This window comes from Galeopterus variegatus, unplaced genomic scaffold, assembly GCF_000696425.1.
Source record: "Galeopterus variegatus unplaced genomic scaffold, G_variegatus-3.0.2 Scaffold3138, whole genome shotgun sequence".
Classification (NCBI taxonomy): Eukaryota; Metazoa; Chordata; class Mammalia; order Dermoptera; family Cynocephalidae; genus Galeopterus; species Galeopterus variegatus.
Genome location: NW_007729249.1, coordinates 223216 through 248411, shown reverse-complemented (window position 1 = coordinate 248411; position 25196 = coordinate 223216). Strand labels below are relative to the sequence as shown.

Below are 25196 nucleotides of genomic sequence, written 5' to 3'. Positions count from 1 at the left end.
TAAATTATTTTTAACCATGACTTATAGTCAAAAAACCCCATTGATCCAAAGAATAAAAATAAGTAAGGAAAGAAAACAAACAAACAAAAGAAACCCATTGATCCAAGCTGATTATATTTAACAGCACTGTTTTTATATTTTCATCCTATTTTCCACTGAAGTTCTTAATCATTAATCTACTAGAGTTTAGTCTCAGTGCTTACTAACCATCACTAACCATTATGGGCACATTACAACTATTACATGCTCAGGAATACCTTGTGCGGAGGGATTAATTTACAATGTCCCTCCCCTCTTCATTCCAGTGAACCCTGCTTATGTTGGTGAAAGTAGCCCTGTCTCTGCTTGTGGAAACACCTCTTTGTCTGAATGTGATTGGCACAAGTCACCCCAAGGTAAGGCTTAATGGACAGTGACAAAAAAGTCAGCCCTAGAGAAGAAACACATTGAAGGCAGTCCAGACACGGTCATTTCCTTTTGGCCTCTGGTGTGCTAACTGATGCAGTACTTGCTTAATTTATCATAATGGGGTTTTCTTTGAGACCTGCAGTTTTCTTCTCTTCTGGGCATCAAGGTGTCTTCATTAGGAATCTTCTGGTTGTAAGTGACAGAAACCCAACTCAAATGGGCATTATTAGCCCAAAGGGAATTTATTGGCTCATGTAGTGGGAAGGGTATGGGGGAAACCTAAAGAAATGAAGGTAGAAATACCTTCCAGCACCTACTACACTGCATGGCACATAGTAAGTATTTTAGAGATGTTTGTTGGATTAATTTGCTGAATGAGTTACAAAAATCAGGTCCACAGAGGTTCAATGCCCAACATTTTGTTTTTAGTTTATTTTTCATCTGTACTTGATTCAGCTTCTCTTTAAGCTTGACCTCATCCATCTCCATCACAGTCAGGCCTTTTCCATGGGCCAGAGATCATGACCAATGTCAGGCCCACATACACACCCATCAGCTTAGCAGCCTCATTAGAAAGTCTTTTTTTCTCCCTGGGTCTGTCCATCAGTGATGGGGAAAGACTCTGACCAGCTCTGTTTGGAGCACATGCCCACACTTGGACCAATCATTTTTATCATAGAGGACATGATTGGGTTACCTGAATATCCTGTGGCTAATGTCTGTGTTGGTCGGGATGAGGTGCATTGATCAGAATTTTTCTGAATTAATCATACAATTATGATGGCAGAGTATGGAAGCAAGTGGATTGGGAAAAGACAGAAGGCTTTGAAATCCTTTAGGAATCTCTCTAAGGTTCTCAATGTGCAGGGATGAAGGTCTGATCAGAGGCAGAGACCAAGAAATGAAAAGGAAGCAACAGAGGAGAAAGGCTAGGAAATGCTGGAGCCAAAGAGAAAGTGTGTGAATAACAAGAAATACACTAATGGGGTACTCTATATAACAATGCAAATTGAGGGACCACATGACTTAAAATTCTCTCTCACCTTCCAGCCCCATAGCATATAAAATAACCATTAGCCTCACCATTCAAGAGCCTTCTCAAGGGGGTGTATATCTTTCATAAGAGTTGGGTACTACTACTTGGGAGGAAAACAGTGGGGATATCAATGATTACACTCTTCATGTGGTTCCCACTGGAGCAGAGAATAGCTTTAACTATCAAGGAGAAGAACTGCCTTTGAACTTCCAAGACTGCTCTGACTAGCCACCATGAGGTTTGGGGACCCTGGCAGAAGAAGAGTCTCCAAAAAGCAGAGAGAAGTAAAGAAAGAGAGGACGCGGAGATGATCCTGGCTTTCCTCATTTTGCTTTGTGTTTGTTCTGATTCTCAAGCCATGGGCAATTAATTGATGGACAGCCTCTTAATAAAGTGTAGCTTTGATGGATTATGCTATGCATCTAGGAAGGATCTGGCACATAGTAGGAATTCATAAATATTCATGAATGAATGACGTATCAGCATCTTGTTACAGGAAGTGATTAAGATCTTGTGCTTTGGCTTCAGACTAACCTGGGTTTGACCCCGCAGATCTACTGCTGGCTTAGTTTTGTGACCTTAAACAAGCTGGGCTCGGCTTTCCCAGGCTCCATACCTCAGGACCCCAGGGAACAGTCTCTCTAATTTTTAAACTACAGGCCTCCTGGAGAAATTCACCAGCAGTGATAAAACCGCCATACACAATGGTGGCAAGTTCTCAGTGGCTGACTGTAATGTAAGCCTTTCCTAACCACTGGCTTTCCAGGTTGACCAGTGGCAAAATTAATATTAACCAATCCAATGCCAGCCAGTCATTCACACTTCACCTCTTCAAGTTGATCATTCTCACTTAGTAGGAAATGAATAGTATTATTTACTCACCTATGGAAGATACTTATTCATCTTGCTGAAGAAAGAAGCTTCTTTCACAAATCAATTTTAAAATGCTATTTAAAATTTCGTCAATTTTAAATATTATATAATCAAGCGTTGAACCAAATGACATGGTGGACATAAGCTTAGCCAGCAGGGATGCTGCTGAGTGTCTGAAGAATCATGCTAAAGAAGGGAAAAAAATTATGCCAGTGGATAAAAGTGATTAGTTACTACAGATTGATAAGTCATGTCACAATAAACTACTGCTTCTAAGTGAAGTGGAGGAGCTATGGAAAAGGGTAAGGAAACTTAATCCTCTCGGATATCAGTCTAAGTTAGTAATTCAAAGGAATCGGGCTTTGCTGCCTCCCAGGCAAAGGCTCAGTTTTCCACTGAGACAGCAAACTCACTACCATTTTGAGTAAGAGTGCCCCCATCACATCGTGTCCTGTAGTGAAAGAGAGAGGGAAAAGGCATAAAAACAAAGACAAAAACAGGGACACTATGTCTACCTCTAGTCCCCCAAATAGAGGAAAGCTTGAACACTTTTCCACAGGTACTGTTCCCCTAACAAAAACAGCTTTTTCCCTGATGCTTTTGCAATAGATACCGTAGGACAGTCAAATTAGGAAATGGCTCATTTTCTTTCCACCATGAGCCTATAAAATCTAACCTTGATAATTTTGAGGGTTTTATCCCCTAAATAGCTATGTGTTCTTTGAGGAGCCAGTCCTTCTGAATTCTAATCTTCCTTGCAAAACTTTATAAGTAAATTACTTTTTTTCCCCTTAAAATCTTTTGTCCCTGTATCTTCAATTTTTTTTTTTCATATCCCTAAGGCCCAGCAACACATAAAGATTTGAAAAAAAAAAACAAGCATGGCACTTGTCAGGATTCTCCAACAGCATAGTCAGACATGACCTGCTTCAAACTGGTGCAGGCAGAGAAGTTTTCAAACAAGCAGGACTCAGTGGAATGAAAGGGTGAGCATAACACGATTAAAAACATCTCTTCAGGGGCCGGCCCAGTCACGCACTGCTACAGTGCGCCACTTGGGAAGCACGGCGGCGCTCCCGCCGAGGGTTCGGATCCCACTCACAGACCAGTTCCCGCTCACTGGCTGAGCGAGGTGTGCTCCCGCCGAGGGTTCGGATCCCACTTACAGACCAGTTCCCGCTCACTGGCTGAGCGAGGTGTTGGCACAGCGCCGAGGGTTGTGATTCCGTTGCCGGTCCCGGTCCAGTACGGGCGCGACACTGAGGGTTGCGATCCGTTGCCGGACACGAAAAAAGACAAAAAAAAAGGAAAAAAAAAAAAAGAAAATCTTTCCCTTTGATTATGAGTCATTTAGAAGGATCTCTGCCTTCTGTTTCTAGAATTCCATTGTCTTTAATGGAGAATTCTGCTTCCGATTTCTTAGCTACCAAGACAGAATTCTCTGCAGAAAAATGCAACTCGTCCTGAGGAGGCCTCTCTGGGGGTAGATGCAGGAGTTATGTTGTGATCTGCATGGGGCTGACTTTGGTGATCTCATCTTGGCGTTTGTAAAAAACGTGAATGGTGCGTCCCTTTGTGACTGCCATCACTTTTCCGTGGGGAGCCCTGACCGTGCTGGTGTGACTGCTGTATGAGGTCTTTGGAAGCCCAGCCCAGTGGAGAATAAGACTTGCAGGGGACAAGAGATGCTATCTGAAGGCCAAGTGAATGAAATCATTATAGAGATTGAGAATGCTCCATCTGGTGTCCAAAGCCATTCATCCTCAAATCAGACTTCTCAAGAAAAGACCCTGGTAGACTCAAGCTTTAGCATAGCTTCATCAATATCTGACATCGATGCCAGAGACTCTCAAATTTTCAGCAAGAGGAATGACAAAAAGGGCAACTGGTTGTTACCGTTTTCAACATCTTTGAATGAGTCGCTTTCTCAGACCCTTCATAGCCCAGAATGCATGGGTGTAGATACTCCTTGTACTTCCTATGAAACCATTCAAGGTAGTAAAACACTGGGGAAGAGGAGTTAGGGAGGTGGCTAAGAAGGGTTCCAAATTTTCCACAGGGTTTTTTACTTATAAGACATCAAGTAATGTTGAAGGTTTGCTAGGTGAACTAAGGATGCTCAGGACAAAGGAAGGGATCGCTTTGAGACCTCCCTACTAACAAGAGCTGACCCTGATCAAGCTTATTTTTGTGTCTGCTGCTCTGCTGAACACCTCCTTTATGTTACCCATTGAATTTAGTTTTGTTTACTTCCCACATTCCACCCCTTTGAGGCAAGCATTTCTATTTGCTTGATGAGGAAACAGGTTCAGAGAAATTCAGTGACCTGGCAGATCTGGGATCCAAATGCAGGTCTTCCTGAGTCCTTAACCATTGGAATGTCCCTTGTTGGTCCCATACCTCCCCACCATCCTTCAAATAGGATGCCTTTTAATGCCAAATCCATCATGAAGCCAGGTCTTAGCAGAGACCTCCCAGCATCTCTGCTTCTGAGGCCAACAGAGAAGCTGTTTCTGCTTCACCCCATAATACTGCACCATGAAGTCTAGCAGCTCTAGTTAGAGTACTGTGTTAATAACGCCAGGATCAAGGGTTCAGATCCCTGTACCAGCCAGCTGCCAAAAAATGAATAAGAAAGCCTAGCAGCTCTCAGTGATTTCTGTGAGCAGAAAAAATTCAGTCACACCAAAGCATTTTGTGGATTTAGCCCTTTATTGAAGATTGGGGTGTCATCTGTCACACACTGTCTTGCTGCATCTCTGTGTTTTCCCCTTTTCCCCTGTTCTCCTTTCTTTCTCTCCATCTATTCTTTTTTCCACCTCAGGCGAGACACAAATTCCTCATCTTCCACAGTGTGATTTGGTGGCCTTCTTTGGGGGACTCTCCGTCTACCTCAACTATACGGTTAAAGTGAACAGGGCACTTCATGAGGAGTTCCAGCTCAGGGATGTGACCAAGGAGCCTGCTCCCTCTGCCTCTCAGCCATCTCCAGCTCATCTTTGCCCCAGCCAGTCCCCCACTGGTTTCCCTCACGGGGACAAGATAGTGACGGCTGTTTCAGGCATCATGTGCAGACCCAGTATTCAGAGGAAAAAGGAGCTGTCTTCTTGTTTTTTGCTTTTTTGGGGAGAAGGAAGAAATCTTTTCCAATAAACTTTCCAGCAGACCACCCATCAGAAAACATTGGCCAGCACTGTCTCACATGCCTGTGCTGAAACCAGTCACCTGCAAGGGGGATGGGACTGATGGGATTGGCTTAGACTCAATGGGACCTGCCCCTTGTGCCTGGAGATGGCCTGCCCTGAGGAAGCTCATGGCCTGTGAGGCAGGTGGGGAAGATTTCAAAACACAATCAGGATTCTATTAACAATGGCGGGGGAATGAATGACTTTGAGGTAGGCGACCAACAGCAGCTGCCACACTAACCAGAAATGTGAATTCGTGAAGGAAGTCCTTTCAGAGGTGGAAGAGCATAGGACAATAGTCAAGGAATGTGCAGAAGGCACTTGACCTGGAATTCAGGGGCAAAAGGAAGTAAGCTGGGGTATTAAAGAGAGAAGAGACAGACCCACCAAGAATGCAGGATCTTGCTGGCTTTGCTAATTGTTTTTGTTATGGGAAAGAGAAAAACACTGAATCGGAATAGAGTACAAATGTTACCATTTGCTTTGGCTTTGAGCTTTAACACATGTATATTTTCTTGGTCTCTCGGTGATTTTTGGAATCCCCAGGTTCATATATTTTTCTTTTCTTGTGCTTTTATAAAATCATGCTCTAACTTTGATGCCATATTTTAAAATGTTATGATTCTGTTCAAGGAAAAAGAAATGAAACTTGGTTTATTTTCTTCTACAGCACAAAAGTTAATTGCATCTCTGATACCCATGACATCTAGAGACAGAATTAAAGCCATCAGGAACCAGCCAAGGACGATGGAAGAGAAGAGGACCCTTAGGTATGAATCAAAGGCTTTTCTTCTTCCCCAGATATCATGGGAAACTCCATCTTCTGCTTTTGTCCCATCTTGAAAAGATAAGAAATAAATAAATGCAAAAGAAGAGACAGATCTTTCTGAGTAATCTCTGTAGGATTACATAGACACTCCTCTGTCTAGGAGCGGGAGCTTAACTCCCACCCCCTCGGCTGGAGTACGGGCTATGCTTGGTGACTTGCTTCAAGACAGTAGAGGGTGGAAAGGGGGGGAAGTAACTTTCTAGTGGGTAAGTCTCGCTAGCACTACCTCGGCCAGGTGCTCGAGGTTAACATCCCCCCCTTGATAAGTCATCCCTCAATAAGTCCTGTAACAAGAAGGGCATGTCCCCTCTGTGGTGCTCTCTCCTAAAACCTATAACCCAAGTCTAACCAGAGAAAAACATCAGGCAAATCCCAACAAAGGCACATTCTACAAAATACCCAATCAGTACCCCTTGAAACTGTCAAGGTCATCAGAAACAAGGGAAGTCCAAGATACTGTCATAGACTAGAGGATTCTAAAGAGGTGTGACAACTAAATGCAATACAGTATCCTAGACGGGATCCTGGAATAGAAAATGGACATCAGTGGAAAAACTAGTAAAATCTGAATCATCTGGAGTTTAGGGAATAGTAATGTACCAATGTTGGTTTCTTCATTTTGACAAACCTACCGTGGAGATGTAACATGTTAATGAGGGAAACTGGTGAGTGGGATATGGAAGCTCTCCGTACTGTCTTTGCAACTTTACTGTAAATCTCAAACTACTCTAAAATTAAAGGTTTACTTTTTTAAAAAAGGAAGGCCTTAGGGGCTTTCTAACCCCAGGAATTTAAAAACAACAGTGAGGGCATTTTAGACTTCAGACTTCATATTTATTAGTTCTTGATCTTTTTTTCTTTTAGCAATTTATAGTACATAGTTGGCAAAAACTAGTAGACTGGATGTAGTGATTGCTAATAAGTAATTCAACGGTTCTGTTTTTCTGAGGTTGCAAAGATAAATTTCAAAGCCTGGCAGGAGAAATAGATATATCAACAAGCGACTTGTAAAGACCTGAAGGGAATGATACAGTCTGCTGGGGCAAAATGGGGAGGCGGGGGCATTTGAACTCAGCCTTGACATGGGGGTGGGCATTTGAAGTGGACCAAATAAAGCCAGGAAAGTACCAGAACAAAATAGATGTGGTGAGTTCATGGAAGGATAAAAAGACCTACTGTGATTGTGTCTCTCAAAACACTTTCATTTCGGGCCGGCCCGGTGGTGCACTGCTACAGTGCGCCGCTTGGGAGCGCGGCAGTGCTCCCACCGAGGGTTCAGATCCCACATACAGACTGGTTCCCACTCACTGGCTGAGCGAGGTGTGGGAGCAACACTGAGGGTTGCAATCCTGTGGCCGGTCCCGGTCCGGTACGGGCGCGACACTGAGGGTTGCGATCCGTTGCCGGACACGAAAAAAGACAAAAAGGAAAAAAAAAAAAAAAACACTTTCATTTCACATTCTGAATGGCTCCCTCTCTCATGGAAGCACCCCAAAGACCTTTCAGCAGGATTTCTTGACCTCAGTGCAAATGACATTTGGGGGCTGGATCTTTCTTTGTTGTGGGGGCTATCCTGTTCATTGTAGGGTGTTTAGCAGTATCCTTGGTTGGCCTCTACCTGGTAGATGCCAGTAACACGTACTCCTCTCCCCCTCCCCTGTCTGACAACCAGAAAGTCTCCAGACATTGCTAAGTGTCCCCTGAGGGGGAAAATCGCCCCAGGTTGAGAACCACAGACTTATAGGAACACCCCCAACCCCGTGTTATCACCTATTCTCCTCTCTTCCCTTTGCTTATTTCTTTCCAGCCACCCTGGCCTCCTCTCTGCTCTGTCCCCCCTTTGGGGCTTTGTGTGGTCTGTTCCCTATACATGGGCCATCCCCTTATCCAGACAACTAACTTCAAACAGTGTGATGCTCAGGTATCACCTACTGCAAATTGTAATATGTTCCCCACCCCAGCATTTCCCATCTCTACCCTGCTCTGTTTTTTCTTTTTCTTTCCCGTAGTACAAATCACCTTCTAATATACTACATGGTTTACCCATTTTATTATTATATTTATTGTTTATTGTCTTTCTCTTCCAACTAGGATGTCACCTCCACGAGCCAGGGAGATTGGTTTCTTTTGCTTATAGCCTGGGACCGTGCCTGACACATAGCAGGCATTCAGTTACTATTTCTTGAATAAATGTATAACAGCACTGGTGTCTCTCATTTTCTCCTGCCATTCCCCACAGGAAAATAGTTGACAAAGAGAAAAGTAAACAGTCCCATCGTATCCTTGAGCTCGACTGCTGTGCTCAGTGTCTGAACTCTGTTTTACGGGTAAGTCAGCCGTTATTGCAGTCAGTAAAATGGGCACAGCAAGTGGGTAAAAACCAGGAAGGCTGAGAGTGAGGGTAAAAGCGGACCCAAGGGGAAGAAGAACCAAAATTCAGGGCTGTTTTGTTGGCAAGAGCCATCGGGTTAGTTTAGATGTGGGGAAATGAGTGGCTGTGAGGAAGGTCTAAGAAGTCGCTGAGTTAGTTGGTCAATGTGGCCATTGTGAATGTCACCTTCTTCAACAGCAAACCTGGGAAGGTAATAATAGAACTGCCTTAGAGTGTGGTTGTGAGGATTACATGAGATAACCTTTGTAAAGGTACTTAGCATGGTGCCTGGCACATCATGCCGTTCTAGAAATGGTGGCCGTTCTTGCTATCATGGTGCCTGATCAGGAGGTATTTATTGAGTGAATATCAAGCCACCCACTTTGCATCCTGACCCCAGGCTTACCGGAGATCCAAGAACAGCCTGTCGGAATTCCTCAGTTACATCAGCCCATGGCAGAAGACGCTGAAGGTCATCGGAGGCAAGTTCGGAACCAGCGTCCTCTCCTATTTCAACTTTCTCAGGTGGCTTTTGAAGTTCAACATTTTCTCATTCATCGTGAACTTCAGCTTCATTGTAATCCCTCAGCTTACCGTGGCTGAAAGGAACACCCTCCAGTTCACTGGATGGGAGATTTTAACTGGGACGGTAAGTTCCTCATTTCCCTGACCCAAGTTCAGCACCTTGGAAACTGAGGGACAGACATTGCTGGTGACCTACCCAGACCTCTCATTTTGCCTGCAGGTTAAATTGATGGGGAAAATGGGTGTTTGAAATGTTTTTTCCTCCCAAAGTAACACGCAACATAATGGAATTTCTGTCTCCAGAAGTAACCACCAGGAACAGTTTGTGTTGTCCACAATCTTTTTTGCACATCTGTGGACACAACTATTCATGCACACAGGCATTCTTTTCTTTCTTTCTTACAAAAGATGAATTATTGTCTATGACTTGTTTTCTTTGCACCTAACAATATGTGGTTTGACATCTCCTTTTGGTGTTCATAGACCTATGTTTTCTTTATTTTAAATTTTTACTTCTACAAAATACAACGGTCCTTTTAGAAAATTCCTACTCCTAACAATATGTGGTTTGACATCTCCTTTTGGTGTTCATAGACCTATGTTTTCTTTATTTTTAATTTTTACTTCTACAAAATACAACGGTCCTTTTAGAAAATTCCTACACAGAAGAGGACTAAAAGAAAGTCCATTTTACTTTTTTTCCCTCGTCTAACTCCCCAGTCCAGGGTGAATCTTTGTAGACTGTTTTTTCTTCCTATATAAACATCTATTGATGTATTAATTGATAGGTGAATAAATAGATGAAAGACAAATAGAAAGATGATAGGTATGGAGATAATCATTCTTTAAAAATAAAAAGAGGGACTGGCCGATTAGCTCAGTTGGCTAGAGCGTGGTGTCATAACACCAAGGTCAAGGGTTCCGATCCCTGTACCAGCCAGTCACCAAAAAAAAAAAAGGAAAAAAAAACCCCCAAAACATAAAAATAAGAAGAGGATAGGATTGTAGTTCAAGTCTTGTTTAACAACTTTTTTTGATCACTACATATCTTGGACATTTTTATAAATCTAAATTATTCTTTCTCACAGCAACCGTAGTTTATTTACCCAGCTCTCTACTGAAGCATATAATCCCTGCTTGTGAGTTTACCTTCTTGAAAGGCTGTCTGCCATTGGGATTCTGTAGAGCAGAGACAGACAAAATACAGCCTGAGGGCTAGACGCAGCTTGCCACGTGTTTTTGTGCCTCCTGCAAACTGAAATTTGTTTTTATATTTTTAAATGGTTGAAAAAGAATCAAAGAAAGATAACATTTTATGAAACATGAAAATGATATGAAACTCAGGGCTGGCAGATTAGCTCAATTGATTATTAGATCATGGTGCTGATAACACGAAGGTTCAGGATCTGATTTCTGTACCCACCAGCTGCAAAAAAAAAAAAAAAAAAAATCTGAAATTCACATTTCGGTGTCTGTAAGTAAAGTTCTTTGGGAACATGGCCACACACATTCATTTATCTGTGGTCTATGCTACTTTCATGCTCCAACTGCAGAACTGAGGAGCTGTCGAAAGGGCTATACGACTTACAAAACCAAAAATATTTATTATCTAGCCCTTTACAGAAAACATCTGCCAACACCTGCAGTAGAATGTTCAAAATAAGGTTCTTCTATTTGTCTATTTTTTTCTTTTTTCATTAAAAATTTTCTTTGGGTAGATGCATTAGTATCGAATTATTGTGTAAATTTCTCCTACATTTTTCTCACTACTAAGTATGTTTTGTATATTTGTATATAGGGAACATTTTATTATGAAAAATTTTAAACATATAGAAAAATAAAGAGTAGCATAATAAACACCCCTATACCAGCTATGTAGACTTAAAATTGCCATATTTATTTTATCTCATTATTTTTGGAAGTATTTTAAAGTAAATTATAGACATCAGGACATTTCACTGTGAAATTCTTCAGCATGTATCTCTGAAAAATAAGGACTTTCCTGCAGCCACAATATCACTATCACGCCTAATAAAATTAAAAATTAATGTCATCTAAAATCCAGATCATATTTCAATTTTCCCCAAACTGTCTTTTATAGCCTGTTTGTTCAGACCAGGATTTAATCAAAGACCAGACTTTGCACTCTGTTCTTTTCCTTTAAATCTCTATTAATCTAAAATAAGCTCTCCAGCCCCAGCTCCCCTTTTTCTTGACATTGACTTGTTGCAGAAACATAGCCAGTTGTCATACAGGTTCCAGAGTCCTACCTTCTAGAATTGTCTGATTATTTTCTCATGGTTGCTCTAATTTGTTTCTCTGGCTTCTTATTTCCTGAAAACTGAAATGTAGACCTAAAACCTTGATTTGTTTCCTATTAGACATGTTTGATCATAACACCTAACGGGTGACAGAGATACATAATGCCTGGCAGTCCTGCTCTTAGTGAAGTCTCGCTTGGTCGCTGGGTCCAGGTGGTGAGAGCTGGATCCTTCCGTGGTAAAGTTATGTAGGTTTGGGATTTCTTTCCAGCTCTGAGAGCCTAGTGATAAAATGTTTATATTCCCAGTGGCCTCAGGTATTTCTTTCCTGGCAAACTAAATGTCCGACTGGTGAAGATTCTTGCAGACAGAACAGGTCAACTCTGCTGACCATAGTCATCGTTCACCTTTTTCTCGAGAGGTGCACCTGACTTAGGATTTATTGTCCCTTTCAGGATTATTTTAGGGACACAGTGATGTTCTATGGCTTTTACACTAATTCCACCATCCAGCATGGGAGCAGTGGAGCCGCCTACAACATGCAGCTGGCCTACATCTTCACGATTGGAGTGAGCTTTGTCATCTGCTTTTTCAGTTTGCTGTTCAGGTATACAGTCTCTGCATTTCCTGATTCTGAGGTTCATTTTAGATTTTGACAAAATCCAAGAAACTCAAAAATTACCCAGGAAACAGTTTCTCTACAATTTTGACTTTCTATGGCTGTCTGATCATTCCTTGTTCTGCAACATCAAATATGATGTTTTTGTGCACTTTTAAAGAAATTGGTCAGTCTGAAAATGAGAATGTGATGATCCAAGTGATTATATGGACAGAAGAGGACAGGAATGGACGGTCGTCAAAGAGGAGATACAGATGGAAGACATGCATGTGAAAAAGTGTCCAACGTCTGTCTTAGTTTTCTAGGGCTGCCATAGCAAAGTACCACAGACTGGGTGGCTTAAACAATAGAAATGTATTTTCTCATAGTTCTGGAGGTCAGAAGTTCAAGGTCAAGGTTCTGCAGGGTTGGTTTCTCCTGAGGCCTCTCCTTGGCTTGCAGGTGGGCATCTTCTCCTTCTGTTTTCATGTGGTCTTCCCTCTGTGCGTGTCTGTGTCCTGATCTCTTCTTATAAGAACACCATTTATATCGGATTAGGACCCACACTAATGACCTCATTTTAATTTAATTACCGCTTTAAAGATCCTGTCTCCAAATACAATCACATTATGAGATACTGGGGTTTAGGACTTCAATGTATGAAATTTGGGGAGATACAATTCATCCCATAACAACCTCACTGCCAGCACAGTAATTTACACTAAAGTCAGGTCTCATTTTGTCCTTTCCAACTAATTAGCGTTTTTCTTAAGTTGCTGTTACTGAGTGGTGGCAAATTCCAGAAAGGCAGTGCCCATTTTACTCAGTGTTTATTACATGCCAGCCTCAGTGCTAAGTGCTTGCTGGGCCTGATACAGCTCCCATGATAATAACAGCTGCCTTTATTTATTTATTTACTTACTTATTTTGGGGGGCGGCTGGCTGCAGCTGCCTTTACTGAGTGCTTATGCTCTAGGCTGTGAACTGGCTCTTGTCTTGGGCTGTATAATGCCCCCTCACCCTCCAAAGATGTCCATGTCCTAATCCCCAGAACCTGTAAATGTGTTACTTTATATGGCAAAAGGGATCTGGCAGATGTGATTAAATTAAGGGTCTTAAAATGGAAAAATTATCCTGGATTATCCAAGTGGGTCCTGTGGAATCACAAGCATCATTATAAGAGGGAGGTAGGAGATCAGAGAGAAAGTGAGAAAGGAAAGATGCTGCTCTGCTGGCTTTGAAGGTGGAGGAAGAGGCCACGGGCCAAGGAATGAGGGCTGCCTCTACAAGGCGGAAAAGGCAAGGAAATGGATTCTCCCCTAGATCTTCCAGAAGGAACTCAGCCCTGCCAGCACCTTGATTTTAGCCCTGTAAGACCCATTTTTTGACTTCTGACTTCTGGAAATATAAGATAATAAATTCGTGTTGTTTTAAGCCACTAAGTTTGTGGTAATTTGTTACAGAAGCAATAGGAAACTAATACAACTTTCATAATAACTCTGTGAGTTGGGTACTGTTATTATCCCCATTATACAGATGTAGAAACTGAGGCTCAGAACAGAAAATAAGACAAAGATCTCACAGTTGGCAAATCCAGAATTGTAAGCCAGGCCTGTCTGTTTCCAAAGCCAGTGTTGTTAACCATGATGTTTGTGATCATGCTGCTCCAGGCAAAGAGCTTGGGGCTAACTTTTCCATGTTACGTTTCACCATTAATGATAGGACTGTCCTTTGTTTAATCCACACTCTTCCCGATGCTTGTCAAAATAACCCTCAGGTATTTTGGTTTCTTCTTTCCCTAGCATGGCAAAGTATTTCCGGAACAACTTCATTAACCCCCACATTTACTCCAGAGGGATCGCTAAACTTATCTTTTGCTGGGACTTCACTGTCACTCATGAAAGAGCTGTGAAGCTAAAACAGAAGAATCTTAGCACTGAGATAAGGGTAAGACAAGCTCACTTTGCACAACATCTTCCTGCAGCCAGTCTCATTCCCTACTTCAGTATGTCTGTAACTTTTCTTAAAGTAATGATAAGTTATTTTTTTTTATTGCCCACAAGATTGGCAAAAAAAATTTAAAATATTCATAATGCCTAGTGCTGGTGATGATTGTAGGGAAATGGGCATTTTCACATGACATGGTGGCTTTGCAATTGTTACAACCTTACTGGAGGCCAATTTAGCAATTTATATCAACATGTTAAATGTATACACTTCTTGACCCCACAGTTCCAGGTTTAAAATTTTATCCTAGGGCAGTGGTTTTCAACTCACAGTAACTTTGCCTCTCAGGGGCACATTTGGCAAAGTCTGAAGACTTTTTTTGGTTGTTACAATGGGGAAGTGTGCTACTGGCATCTAGTGGGTAGAGGCCAGGGATACTGCTAAACATCCTGCAATGCACAGGACAGTTCCCACAGCACAGAATTATCCAGCCTCAAATGCCAGTACTGCAGAGGTTGAGAAACCCTCATCTATAGAAACAAACTTATTAAAAAGAAAGAGCACACAGACTTTGTAAATAATGGGGCTTTGACCACAGGGTTGCAGATGTTAACTTCTTCCTTAGTGTGGATACCCAGACTTATTCTTCAAGAAAGAACTCCGTGACCTCAATGTACTTTCCTCAAGAGCATGGTTCCAATCTACCAGTCCCATCTGTTCCTCTAAGATGGAAATGTTTGATGCAGTGATGGGGGTTCTTGGCCCATTTGAGATTCTCCCATGGGCCTTCTATAGGTATTATTTCCCCTCCTTCTCACCTGTGGATCTGGACTGGGTTTGCACCTCTGGCTGCAGCAAGTGTTCACCTGGGGATCTTTGCTAACCTTGGAGGTGGAATCTATGGGTCAACTTGACTTTCTTGCATTTCTAGGAAAACCTGTCCGAGATCTGTCAGGAGAATGCCAAGTCGACGTTCAGTCAGCAGCTGACCCGCTTCTCTGCCCACATGGCAACCTTGATTGTCTCTACTGGAGTGGCCATTGCCTGCTGTGTAGCTGTTTATTATCTGGCTGAGCACAATTCAGAGGTGACCCGAGAGGCAGGAACACCAGGGTCCAGAGCAAAGAACCAGCTTGGGATGTGGGAGGGGGATTTGTGGCCAGCATCAGCACCAGAAGGAAGCTTAAGAAAATGCAGAACATCCCTTCCTTCCCCAGCCCAGGCACTCAGAATCTGTATCTTAACAAGATCCCCAGGTGGGGTGTGCACACCACAGAGCAAGAACGAGAAGCTTTGGGCTAGTGGACAGGTGGAAACTTTGGCCGCAGACCTGGGATCAGGTTCTAATTTCTTCCTTTATTATTATATCTTTTTTTTTTTTTTTTTGGTAGCTGGCCAGTACAGGGATCTGAACCCATGACCTTTGTATTACAAGGCTGTGCTCTAACCAACTTAGCTAACCAGTCAGCCCCTTATTATTACATCCTTAATGCCTCCTGCAGCACCTGGCACAGAGTAAACACTCAATAAGTACCGTGAACTGATGGCCCTGGCAATTGATTTAATCTCTCCAAGTCCCAGATTCCTCATCTGTCTACTTGCCTTTGTAGGTGTAGGGTCAGGACTAGAGAAAAGTTACGTGCAGGGTCTACCCAGGCTGGTACTCAGGTGTGATAAAGGAATGTCATGATTTGAGCTCTGAGAATAATTAGCAGGTGGCCTGGGCAAAGTATTGTTTTTCTGTAGGTATCAGCTTTCTCCTCTGGAAAATTGTGTACAGTTTGCTGACCTCTAGAATTCTGGTACAGGTTGGTCTGATTGTGTCATTTTCTCTAATAGCTTCCCATTATACTCAAAATAAAATCTATCCTCCACAGTGCAGCTAACAGATCTTTTATGATCTGACCCCTGCCTTGCATCTCTAGCCTTAAAACCCCACAACCACCCATATTCTACACCAACAATGCTGAATGGTGTTTGTTCATCTTGAGGTGAGAAACATGCAGTCCATTCTCCACCCCTACTTCCCTTCAGGGGGCAAACTCCTTCCCCTCCTCTAGACCTTAGCATGCATGTCACCTCCTCGATGAAGCCTTCCCTTATGACCACCACCACCACCCTCACTAGGCTGAGTTGGGTGCTGCAGATTCTGCAGGCTTCTCCTGTGTGCTCGTCACACACAGCTTTGAAAATACCTGTTTATGCATCTGTTTCTTCTGGGCCCCTGGCCTTAAATCTAGTACAAAGAGTAGGTGCTTAACCCAATGGATGAATAAGTGAGTGAAAAACCAGCCAAAAAAATGGGTGCAGGATTATACAAACTGAAGAGTTTGCCATTAGCCATATTAAGGTCTGCCTTGAAAGAAGGGAAATCGAGTCACAGCCCTCAGGGGCCTGGCATTGCCTACCTAGGGTGGAAGCCATGTCCAGGTAGCTGTTTGAAGAGGACTTCTGAGTTTCCTTTTCACATTGAAGGTTTTCTCATGCCTACCTGAAGTGGAGGCGGCAGCTAAGGAAGAGAGGAGGTAGAGGGGGGATAATTCACATTGTTTGAAATCTGCTCTATGCCAGGCAGTGTCAACCTTTTGCACAACTCCAGTGGTTGCCTTTCATTGGTGACTACAATTCCACATGAATGGTGTCCCGGCTGTGTTGTTTAGCAGCCCTGGTCCAGTCGTTGCCTTATTTGATCTGATTTGACTTTATTAGATTTAATTCTTGCAATGTCTCTATAGGTTCTGTGATCATCTCTCCATTTTGCAGATGGGGAAAAGAGGCTCAGAGAAGCTAAGCTTCTGACCCTAGACCTTGTAGCTTTTTAAGTGTGGGGTGGGGGGCAGCATTTGAACCCAGGTTACTCTGGCTCCAAAGATATTGCCAAAAGTGTGGGTGGTGGTTTCACACCATCCAGAGGTAGACGGAGGCAGGGTCAGGCCTTGGTGGGGGGAAGGGGTGAATCAGCAGGTAATTCCACTGAAATCTCTTACCCTAAGACCCGTGGAGGAAGGGGTCCTTTCCCAACCTCATGCAAAGGTGCAGCGTGGGCTAGCAGAGGTGCCCCCTTCCCCCTAATTTGATACTCAAGGACAGGGGAAGCCTGATGAAAATGAAGCCCACACAGGAGAGGGCAGGAGAAATTCCAGGTGGTCAACACCCTTGTGCTTAGCTCCAGTAGACCCAAGTTTTTGCTTCAACAGTGAGGGAGCAGCTCCTCGTTGCCCCAGGCATCTTGGTAAAGAAAGTCAAGTCACAGAATGACTGATCTCAGGTCCCTGAGTCAGACACACCTAGGTTCAGATCTGCCACCTCCTTGCTGGGTGACACTGAGCAAGCGTCTTCACCTCTCTGAGCCCGAGCTAGCATGGCACAGGCTAAATGCTAAATAAATGATAGCTTAATAGCTCCTCCCCAGAGAAGCTACTTTTGGGGTTTTTCTCATGGTGTGGGTCTTCTGAGTGAGGTACAGAGGGGTCCAGCGTGTGTTCAGCATCTCAGTTCTCTCCTCCATCCCCTGCAGTTCCTGAGGAAGCACCCGAACCACGGGGCAGTGCTGTTACTGCCTTTCCTCGTGTCCTGCATCAACCTGGCCGTGCCCCGCTTCTACTCCATGTTCGGGCTGGTGGAGAGGTACGAGACGCCGCGGCACGAAGTCTACATCGTCCTGATCCGGTAGGTGTGTCTGTCCCACCCAGTGCCAGCCTCCATTTCCAAGGGTTATGCTCGAGTATCAGAGTTCTGTTCTCCAAAGGAAGGAATTCCCAGAGGAAAGCGTGTTCATGCGGTGTGGGCTCATAGCCGTAAAATCTGAAGAGCCCTGAGAAAATACAGTTACTGAGTGCATATGACTTTTGCTCAAAGTAATGGCTTACCTTTTGCAATTGCTACTAGCCTGAGGATTAATGTAGTTTTCAAGTATGAGATGTCCAGAGGCACAGGCTGTGCACTGCACAAATGTTCCTGACTGAGGAGTTGTGCGGGGACTGAAATCAACCAGTGTTACCCTTAAACTGTGAGTCCTGGCATCGGCCGGGAGGACGAGGTGCATTTTTGTAACTCAGCCACCCAAACAGAGGTGGGGGAGTGCTTTTGGCAATTCATTGGCTCAGAGGGGTGACCTTTTTGTGATTCCCACAAAGACATCATAAGTACTAAAGTTGAACCCAGGGGGTTGATAAACAAAGCCTAAAACTACCCAGATTTTGTTCTTACAGCTTCTCCTGGCTAGTTCCTTGACTTGTTCTGGTTATGGTGGTGTTTATAAGAATGGGTCTCTACAATGCAGATTGGGCTTCTTTACTGATCAAGCCCAGAGCCCTGGCTTTACATGGCCTCTGAGGTCTGGCTGCTGGCCGGCTCTCCAGCCTCATTTCCCACATCTCTCCTTCTTGCCCACTGTCCCTCTCTCTCACTGACCTACTAAGTGTTCACAGACACATCAGACTATAGACCCACCTCTGAGCCTTTGCACTGGCTGTTCCATTCTTGCTGTCTGGAACACCCTTCCCACAGACAGCCGTGTGGCTCGCTTCCTGGCTTTATTCTGGCTTCTGCTCAAACATCGCCCTCTCAGAGAGCTCTTACCTGGCCACCTGTTAAAAGTAACAGCTCCTCACCACCCTTTCTCTCCTGCATTATCGTTTTCTTACCACTTCCTGACATATATATATTTTTTAAATTTATTATTTTCCTTCCCCACAGTTTATGGGGGAATCTTCGCCTTGTTACCAGTGCCTGGGACGTAATAGGTGTTCAAGAATAATTGGCCAATGAATGAATGAGCAAATCAGTCAGTCAGTCAATGATATTCAATTCATATTATGAAAACTCCAACCTTAGGGTATGGGTGATCCCTATACCTTCGTTATTCCCCCACATCCTACCCACTGGTCCAGGGTGCCACTTTCTTAGGTATAGAGGGGGAAATATTAGGTCTCATTGTTATGCCACAACCTTGCATATTGGGTAAGATAAGCATTAAATACCATCTATTTAATGATGGAGTTGTAAAGATTAAGGTGTGTGTCATGGGAGCCCCAAATCTGAAAGGGCACTCGTGTGGTGTTTGTGTACTCCAAAGAAACTCACCCAATATTGCAATAGGTAGAGACATTGGTTTATTAGACTTATGGGAGGTGCTGATGGCAGCCAGTCAACTAGAAATCTGTGCCACCATGGGGTACATACAACAGTTATATAGTGAACAGATCAAGGGAGAGGTGTAAATCACTCGCATGCTTATGTGTAGACCCTCACCCAACTCAGTCCACAAGAGATCTGGCTGAGTAGACAAGTTCACCCCTCCTGGCACCAGAGTAGTTAACACTAGTGTTCAAACCACATTTACATGCTAATTAATTTACTCCAGCTGCTTCCTATGGTCTTGGTCTTCCATTTGTTCTTAAAGGAGATGTGCCTTTCCTTGGGTAAACTACCTTGGCCAGGGGTGGTTTCCCAGGGGAGAGGGGGAACTCTGGTGTGAAATGAAGGGGGGATATAAGTCTACGTCCAGTGTTTACCTTACAAGGGGTGATTCAATAAAGTACCCTGGGTCAACACCCAATGAATATTATGTACATTTACTATTGTTATAACGGGAAGTGAAATCAGATGTTTGGAGATGAAACAAAAGAGAGTGTATGGGTCAGAATAAACTAGATTATGCTGCAGTAACAACCAAGCTCTGAAACCTCAGTGGCGTAGAGCACAAAGGTTTATTCCTTGCTCATGTTACATGTGCTTTGTGGATGGGCAGGAAGGATGCAGGCTGAGAGAGCAGGGAGCGAATGTGTTGAATGTTGCTTAGTGCCATTCCAAAAGGAAGACGGTGAATTCTGGAGGGTCGCACACTGGCATTAAGTACTCCTGCTTGGGAGTGACTCAACGTGAAACACATCACTTCTGCTCTCCATTCTTTTGTCAGAACTAACCAGATTCCAAAAGGAAGACGGTGAATTCTGGAGGGTCGCACACTGGCATTAAGTACTCCTGCTTGGAAGTGACTCAACGTGAAACACATCACTTCTGCTCTCCATTCTTTTGTCAGAACTAACCAGGTGGCCCCGCCCAACCCCAGGGGGGTAGGAATTTCTAACCTACCATGTGACCAATTGGTTAACAGCACAAAAGACTGCCATGGAGGGTAATGACAGTTGTTTTCTCTTCTGTTATTTAGTAACATCTTTCTGAAAATATCAATCATTGGAATTCTTTGCTACTACTGGCTTAACATCGTAGCCCTGTCTGGTGAAGAGGTGAGATTTCTATGCTGTTCTGCCTTAAGTTTAGTGGCCTTTGACCACCAGGGAGGATGTTTCTGAAGAGCCATCACTCCCTCTATTTGGCACTAATCCCTTGTGGGAAGAGAACAGAAGCCAGTCTGGAAGGCGACGTGAGGCAGGAGGGGTCTCAACAAAAAGCTCAAGTTCTAGAGTCAGGAAGATCTGATTCGAAGACCAGCTATGTCATCTGCAGCATCACTTAATCTATTAAGCTTCAATTTTTTCATTTGTAAAATGGGGATTAAATGATATCATGTATGTATAAGTACAGTGCTCAGCGTGTGGTGGGCATGGAACAGATGGTAGTAATTGTGACATAATCTGTCCTAACAGCCTTGGGGTTTTGGACAGGATCCTATTTGATCCATGATGTTCCATTTTTCCTGTGATATCCTGGCTTTACCAATCTGTAAGCACGTAAGTGCTGGCATAACAATTATGTCCTAACTCTGATGATTCCTGGCTCTCCATCATGTGACGACAGCTTCTCTGTCTTCCCTTGTCTCAGAGGATGGGTGCCTGACCCCTACTCTGAGAGTGGTGTCTCACGTGGATCCAGGAACAAGCCACCCTCTCTAGACTTCTCATTGGGGTTCCTCTGCCCCTATGACTAGCTCCCCCATGAGAATGGGCCTTCACATCACACAGTCATCCTTAGCTGATGACCCTCCTGTGCCCTCAGGTACCTGGGATGCCCTGGGATTGGAAGTGGAGTGAGGGAAGCAGGGGCCTCTCCAACTCTCTGTCATCCTTTGTCCTTGAGCCACAAAATAACACTGCTGTGTCCAGGCTCAAACATTGTACATGAACATGGCACCCTCAGCTTCTCTCCCTAATTATTAAAGAGGTTCAAAACCAGCCTTCCACGTTGGGCTGGTTAGAGCAGACACTAAGTTATTCTTCCATCCATCCAACTATTCATCCATCCATGCATCCATCCAATCATTTGTCCATCCATCCATCCAGTCATTTATCTCCCTATCCACCCCATTACTTCCCATCCATTCATCCATGCTCCATTTATCCATCTGTTCATCCGTGTATCCGTCCATCTAGCCATCCATTTACCCATCCTTGGGCTGTGCAACCAAAACTTCCTTCTCCTCTTCCAGCCAAATCTAATAGCTCCCAGTCTATGAGCTTATAGCACTTGACTTCCTGCAGAGGTTACTTCCCACCAGTTTCATAAACTAATTCAAACTTTCAGTTCACACTAGCTTGCTGAACCTCTAAACCACTTTCTTCATTAAGCAGATAATAACTGATTTTTCATAAGGTCAATAAGCTAAAAGAGTGGAGGCATTCTTAGCCATTGATGCCTCCTATTCTACTGAAGAAACTGATTAGCCCTGGCTGAGAAATGGGGTCCAGAGGATATTGGTCAGAGATGAAAAGTTTTAAGAGGAGAGATCATGAGAAGGGAAAGTTTTGTTACATGTAGAGAGCAAGCTGTAATGGGGGATGACGGAGCACAGAAAGAGAATACACGCCCCAGAAAAGAAACCTGGTTGCTTTTTTGCAGATGAAGAGTGGGTCTGATTTTCTGGGTACACAGGAACTTTGAGCCACCAGCCATGTCCTGAGTACATGGAGCCAGGAACAGATGAGAACTGAGCTGCAGCAGCAAACAGCTCTTTCCTACAACCTCACTCTTGTTTTCCTTCCAGTGCTGGGAAACCCTCATCGGCCAGGAAATTTACCGGCTCCTTCTGATGGATTTTGTGTTCTCTTTAGCTGATTCCTTCCTGGGGGAATTTCTGAGGAGGTAAATATTTGTCAGTCATGAGTAATTAGTACCTGTTGCTGTAAACAGAACCTGATTCCTGGCTGAGCGGGAAGGACAGATTCCTTACGGACTCAAAGTATGCCTTGTTCTAAGTTTGCCTATTGTCCTTTGGGATGTCGTTCTCTCCTAAATTAACTGAAATTTCACTTTAACCTGACAGTCCTGTTGTCATAGTTCATTTGGTTCAGCTGAACTTTTACAACCTTCTCTTAAGACAAAAAATTCTAGAAATAAAACACAGACACTGAACCATTTGAAATCTTATCCACTATAGGTAATTTTAATATTCTAATGTATATTCCTCCAGATTTTTCCATGCACACATTGCTCTGTGTGGTGTATATTATACAATACTAAATAACTTTCCAAAACAAAAATGAGATCACACTGCAAAATCATTGTGGAGTTTGCTTTTGTGAATTTATCACTATGCGTTAGCATCTTTCCATGTCAGTACCTATAGATTTATCTCATTGTTTTAATTTAATTTAATCCATGTACTAATTTTTATTTTAGATAGCAGGTGTACAGAGTTGAGGCCATCATTGGCCAAGTGTGGTTCTTTTTTATTTGTTCATTTTTTTTTTAATAACATGATGAGCATCTTTTTCCTTATAAACATTTAAGTATTTTTGCAAGCTCTTCTGGTGACAAGATGGCATGACACAGTGCCGATTCTTTCCTCAGTGGGGAGACTGAATGCCAAATTTCCCCACTCAGTTCTGCCAAAACTCACTTTATTCCAGCCTCTGTCCAGGGCCTGGACATAAAGGTAAAAAAGGATTTTTTGACAGCAATTTTTTTATTGATAACTCCTTCTTATGAAGAAATCAGTAAGGTCTCAAGTTTCCCCAGAGTAATCGGAGACTTTGGTTTCTCCCTTGTGGATTTACAAAACAGGGAAACACTTAATTTGATAGCAGTACTTGGATTGGGAGGTGCTGAGTTTATCTGGTTCATGAAAAATGGTGTAATAAGCAAAGAGTGGTATAAATAATAGGTAGGATAATTTAAATAATTAGGGTAACAGATGTTCTGTAGAATTTTTTTAAACCACTTTAGCAGTATCCCACTTGACTGCATCATGTAATTTCCATTTTCCCTCAATTCCCTCAATTATTTCTCCAAATTACATACTTGGAACTTTTTAAAAATTTGTAAAGAAATGTATGATTTTATTACAAACTGGGGAGGGTCTCTTTTGGTGATTGTCCTAGTCTGTGAGGAATCTTTTGAAGGAGGGAGTTACGGTGTGGGTACTAAACTTAGTATGTTTTCACAGAATCATTGGAATGCAATTTATTACAAGTCTTGGTCTACAGGAATTTGACATTGCCAGGAATGTTCTAGAACTGATCTACGCACAAACTCTGGTGTGGTAAGTTTTGAGACTCTGCAGGATGCCCAGTGGTTCCCACCTGTCTGTGGACATGGAGTTTCAGTGGAAAGGCCTTAAATCTGTTTTTTTACAAAGCTGTGCGGATGATGCCAAATTCTCTGGTGTGGTAAGTTTTGAGACTCTGCAGGATGCCCAGTGGTTCCCACCTGTCTGTGGACGTGGAGTTTCAGTGGAAAGGCCTTAAATCTGTTTTTTTACAAAGCTGTGCGGATGATGCCAAATCCAGCCAGTCTGAGAGCCATGAATGTAACATGTAGACTGTTCTTTTGCTTTATGAGACCCTGAGGACTTCAGACAAGAATAAGCATTGAGCAGGAATCCCAAACTAGAGATCTGCAGGTGGTGTGGAGCCTGCAGCTGTGTTGTGCTTGTCCCCCACACAGCTTTTTCTAAAACATCTGAATTGACCACTGCTGTAGTCTGAATGTTTGTGTTCCCTCAAAATTCATATGTTGAAACTTAATCACTAATGTGGTCGTGTTAGGAGGTGTGGCCCTTGGGAGGTGATTAGGTTATAAGAGCAGAGTTCTCATGAATGAGATTAGAGCCCTTATGGAAGAGACCCCAGAGAGCTTCCTTGTCCTTTCCACCACCTGAGGACGCAGTGAGAAGGCACCGTGTATGAACCAGAAAGCAGGCCCTCACCAGACACTGATTCTGCAAGCACCCTGATCTCAGACTTCCCAGCCTCCAGAACTGTGCGAAATAAATTTCTGTTGTTGATGAGCTACCTGATTTATGGTATTTTTGTGATGGCACCCCAAATGGACAAAGACAACCACCAATATTTAAAAATCAGAAGATTTCACATAAAATTTTTATTTCTGACTTCTCTTCAGAAAGATCTGGCCCATCTCCCATCCTGGTAACATGTGTCTGGGCCTTGGACTGGGGTGAATATTTCCAGTTTGCCACAGTCTCAACCTTGAACTGCTGTCTCCTTAGTATTGATTTGCCATTTCTCATTGCCCTTATGCCGTTAGTTTTGTTGTGGTAGAAAATGGTACTTTGCATCCATTTCTCAACAGCAGTGGGAGAATACAGAAAGGCAGAGAGGGATGTGTGTTCCTTACATTTGGCCTGCTTGACTGATATACCATACAGAAAAAAAAAATTTTTTTGGCAGTTTGCTGATCAGGGGATCCGAATCCTTGATCTTGGTGTCATCAGCACCATGCTCTAAACAACTGAGCTAACTGTCCAACCCTCAAAAAAAATTTTTTACAAGCTCACCCAGAAACTTTAAATCAATAGCCAGTGACTATTTTTTTCTTACTTATTTTAACATGATGGATTTAATACCAGAATTCTGCATGGTGTATCACATTCCCAGGTTCCATCTGCTGGGAAATTGCTAACTTGAAAGTAATGGATTTGGAGTTGGATAAACCTGGATTCTAGAGCTAGGTCCGCCACTTACTGAGGTCACTGAGCTTCTCTGAGGCTCAGTCTCCTCATCTATAAAATGCATGTAATAATAGCTGCCTCCAAATTGTGTTGAGGGTTAGATGCAATAATAGACAAAAACTGCTTTGCAAACTCCAATATGCCATATCACTGGAAAGTGTTTCATTTTCTGACTCTTTAAAGTTGTCCTGAGTAATTTTCCTGTCTGCAAATAACTGATTAATGTCAATGTATTTGATTTTTAGAGATAGTGAGGACTTCTCTTTGGTAGTTTAGGTGATATACTTACACAC

At 43.1% G+C, this 25196-nt stretch overlaps 1 protein-coding gene across 2 annotated transcripts in view; it reads left to right on the top strand.

The window, feature by feature from the left end:
* Positions 1–310: 310 nt before the first annotated feature.
* Positions 311–25196, top strand: part of LOC103599884 (transmembrane channel-like protein 5) — a 42369-nt gene continuing 17483 nt past the window's right edge. Inside the window, exons 1-11 of one of the 2 annotated variants that reach the window (XM_008584069.1) lie at positions 311–395; positions 6173–6272; positions 8571–8658; positions 9103–9351; positions 11944–12095; positions 13889–14033; positions 14965–15120; positions 17551–17702; positions 20206–20284; positions 21979–22076; positions 23380–23475. In XM_008584069.1, coding sequence (XP_008582291.1) covers positions 6202–6272; positions 8571–8658; positions 9103–9351; positions 11944–12095; positions 13889–14033; positions 14965–15120; positions 17551–17702; positions 20206–20284; positions 21979–22076; positions 23380–23475 — 1286 coding nt within the window. In that variant the 5' untranslated portion in view covers positions 311–395; positions 6173–6201. Of the gene's footprint in view, positions 396–3748; positions 4313–6172; positions 6273–8570; positions 8659–9102; positions 9352–11943; positions 12096–13888; positions 14034–14964; positions 15121–17550; positions 17703–20205; positions 20285–21978; positions 22077–23379; positions 23476–25196 lie in introns of those variants that run through there. The other variant, XM_008584068.1, reaches the window with a different exon arrangement.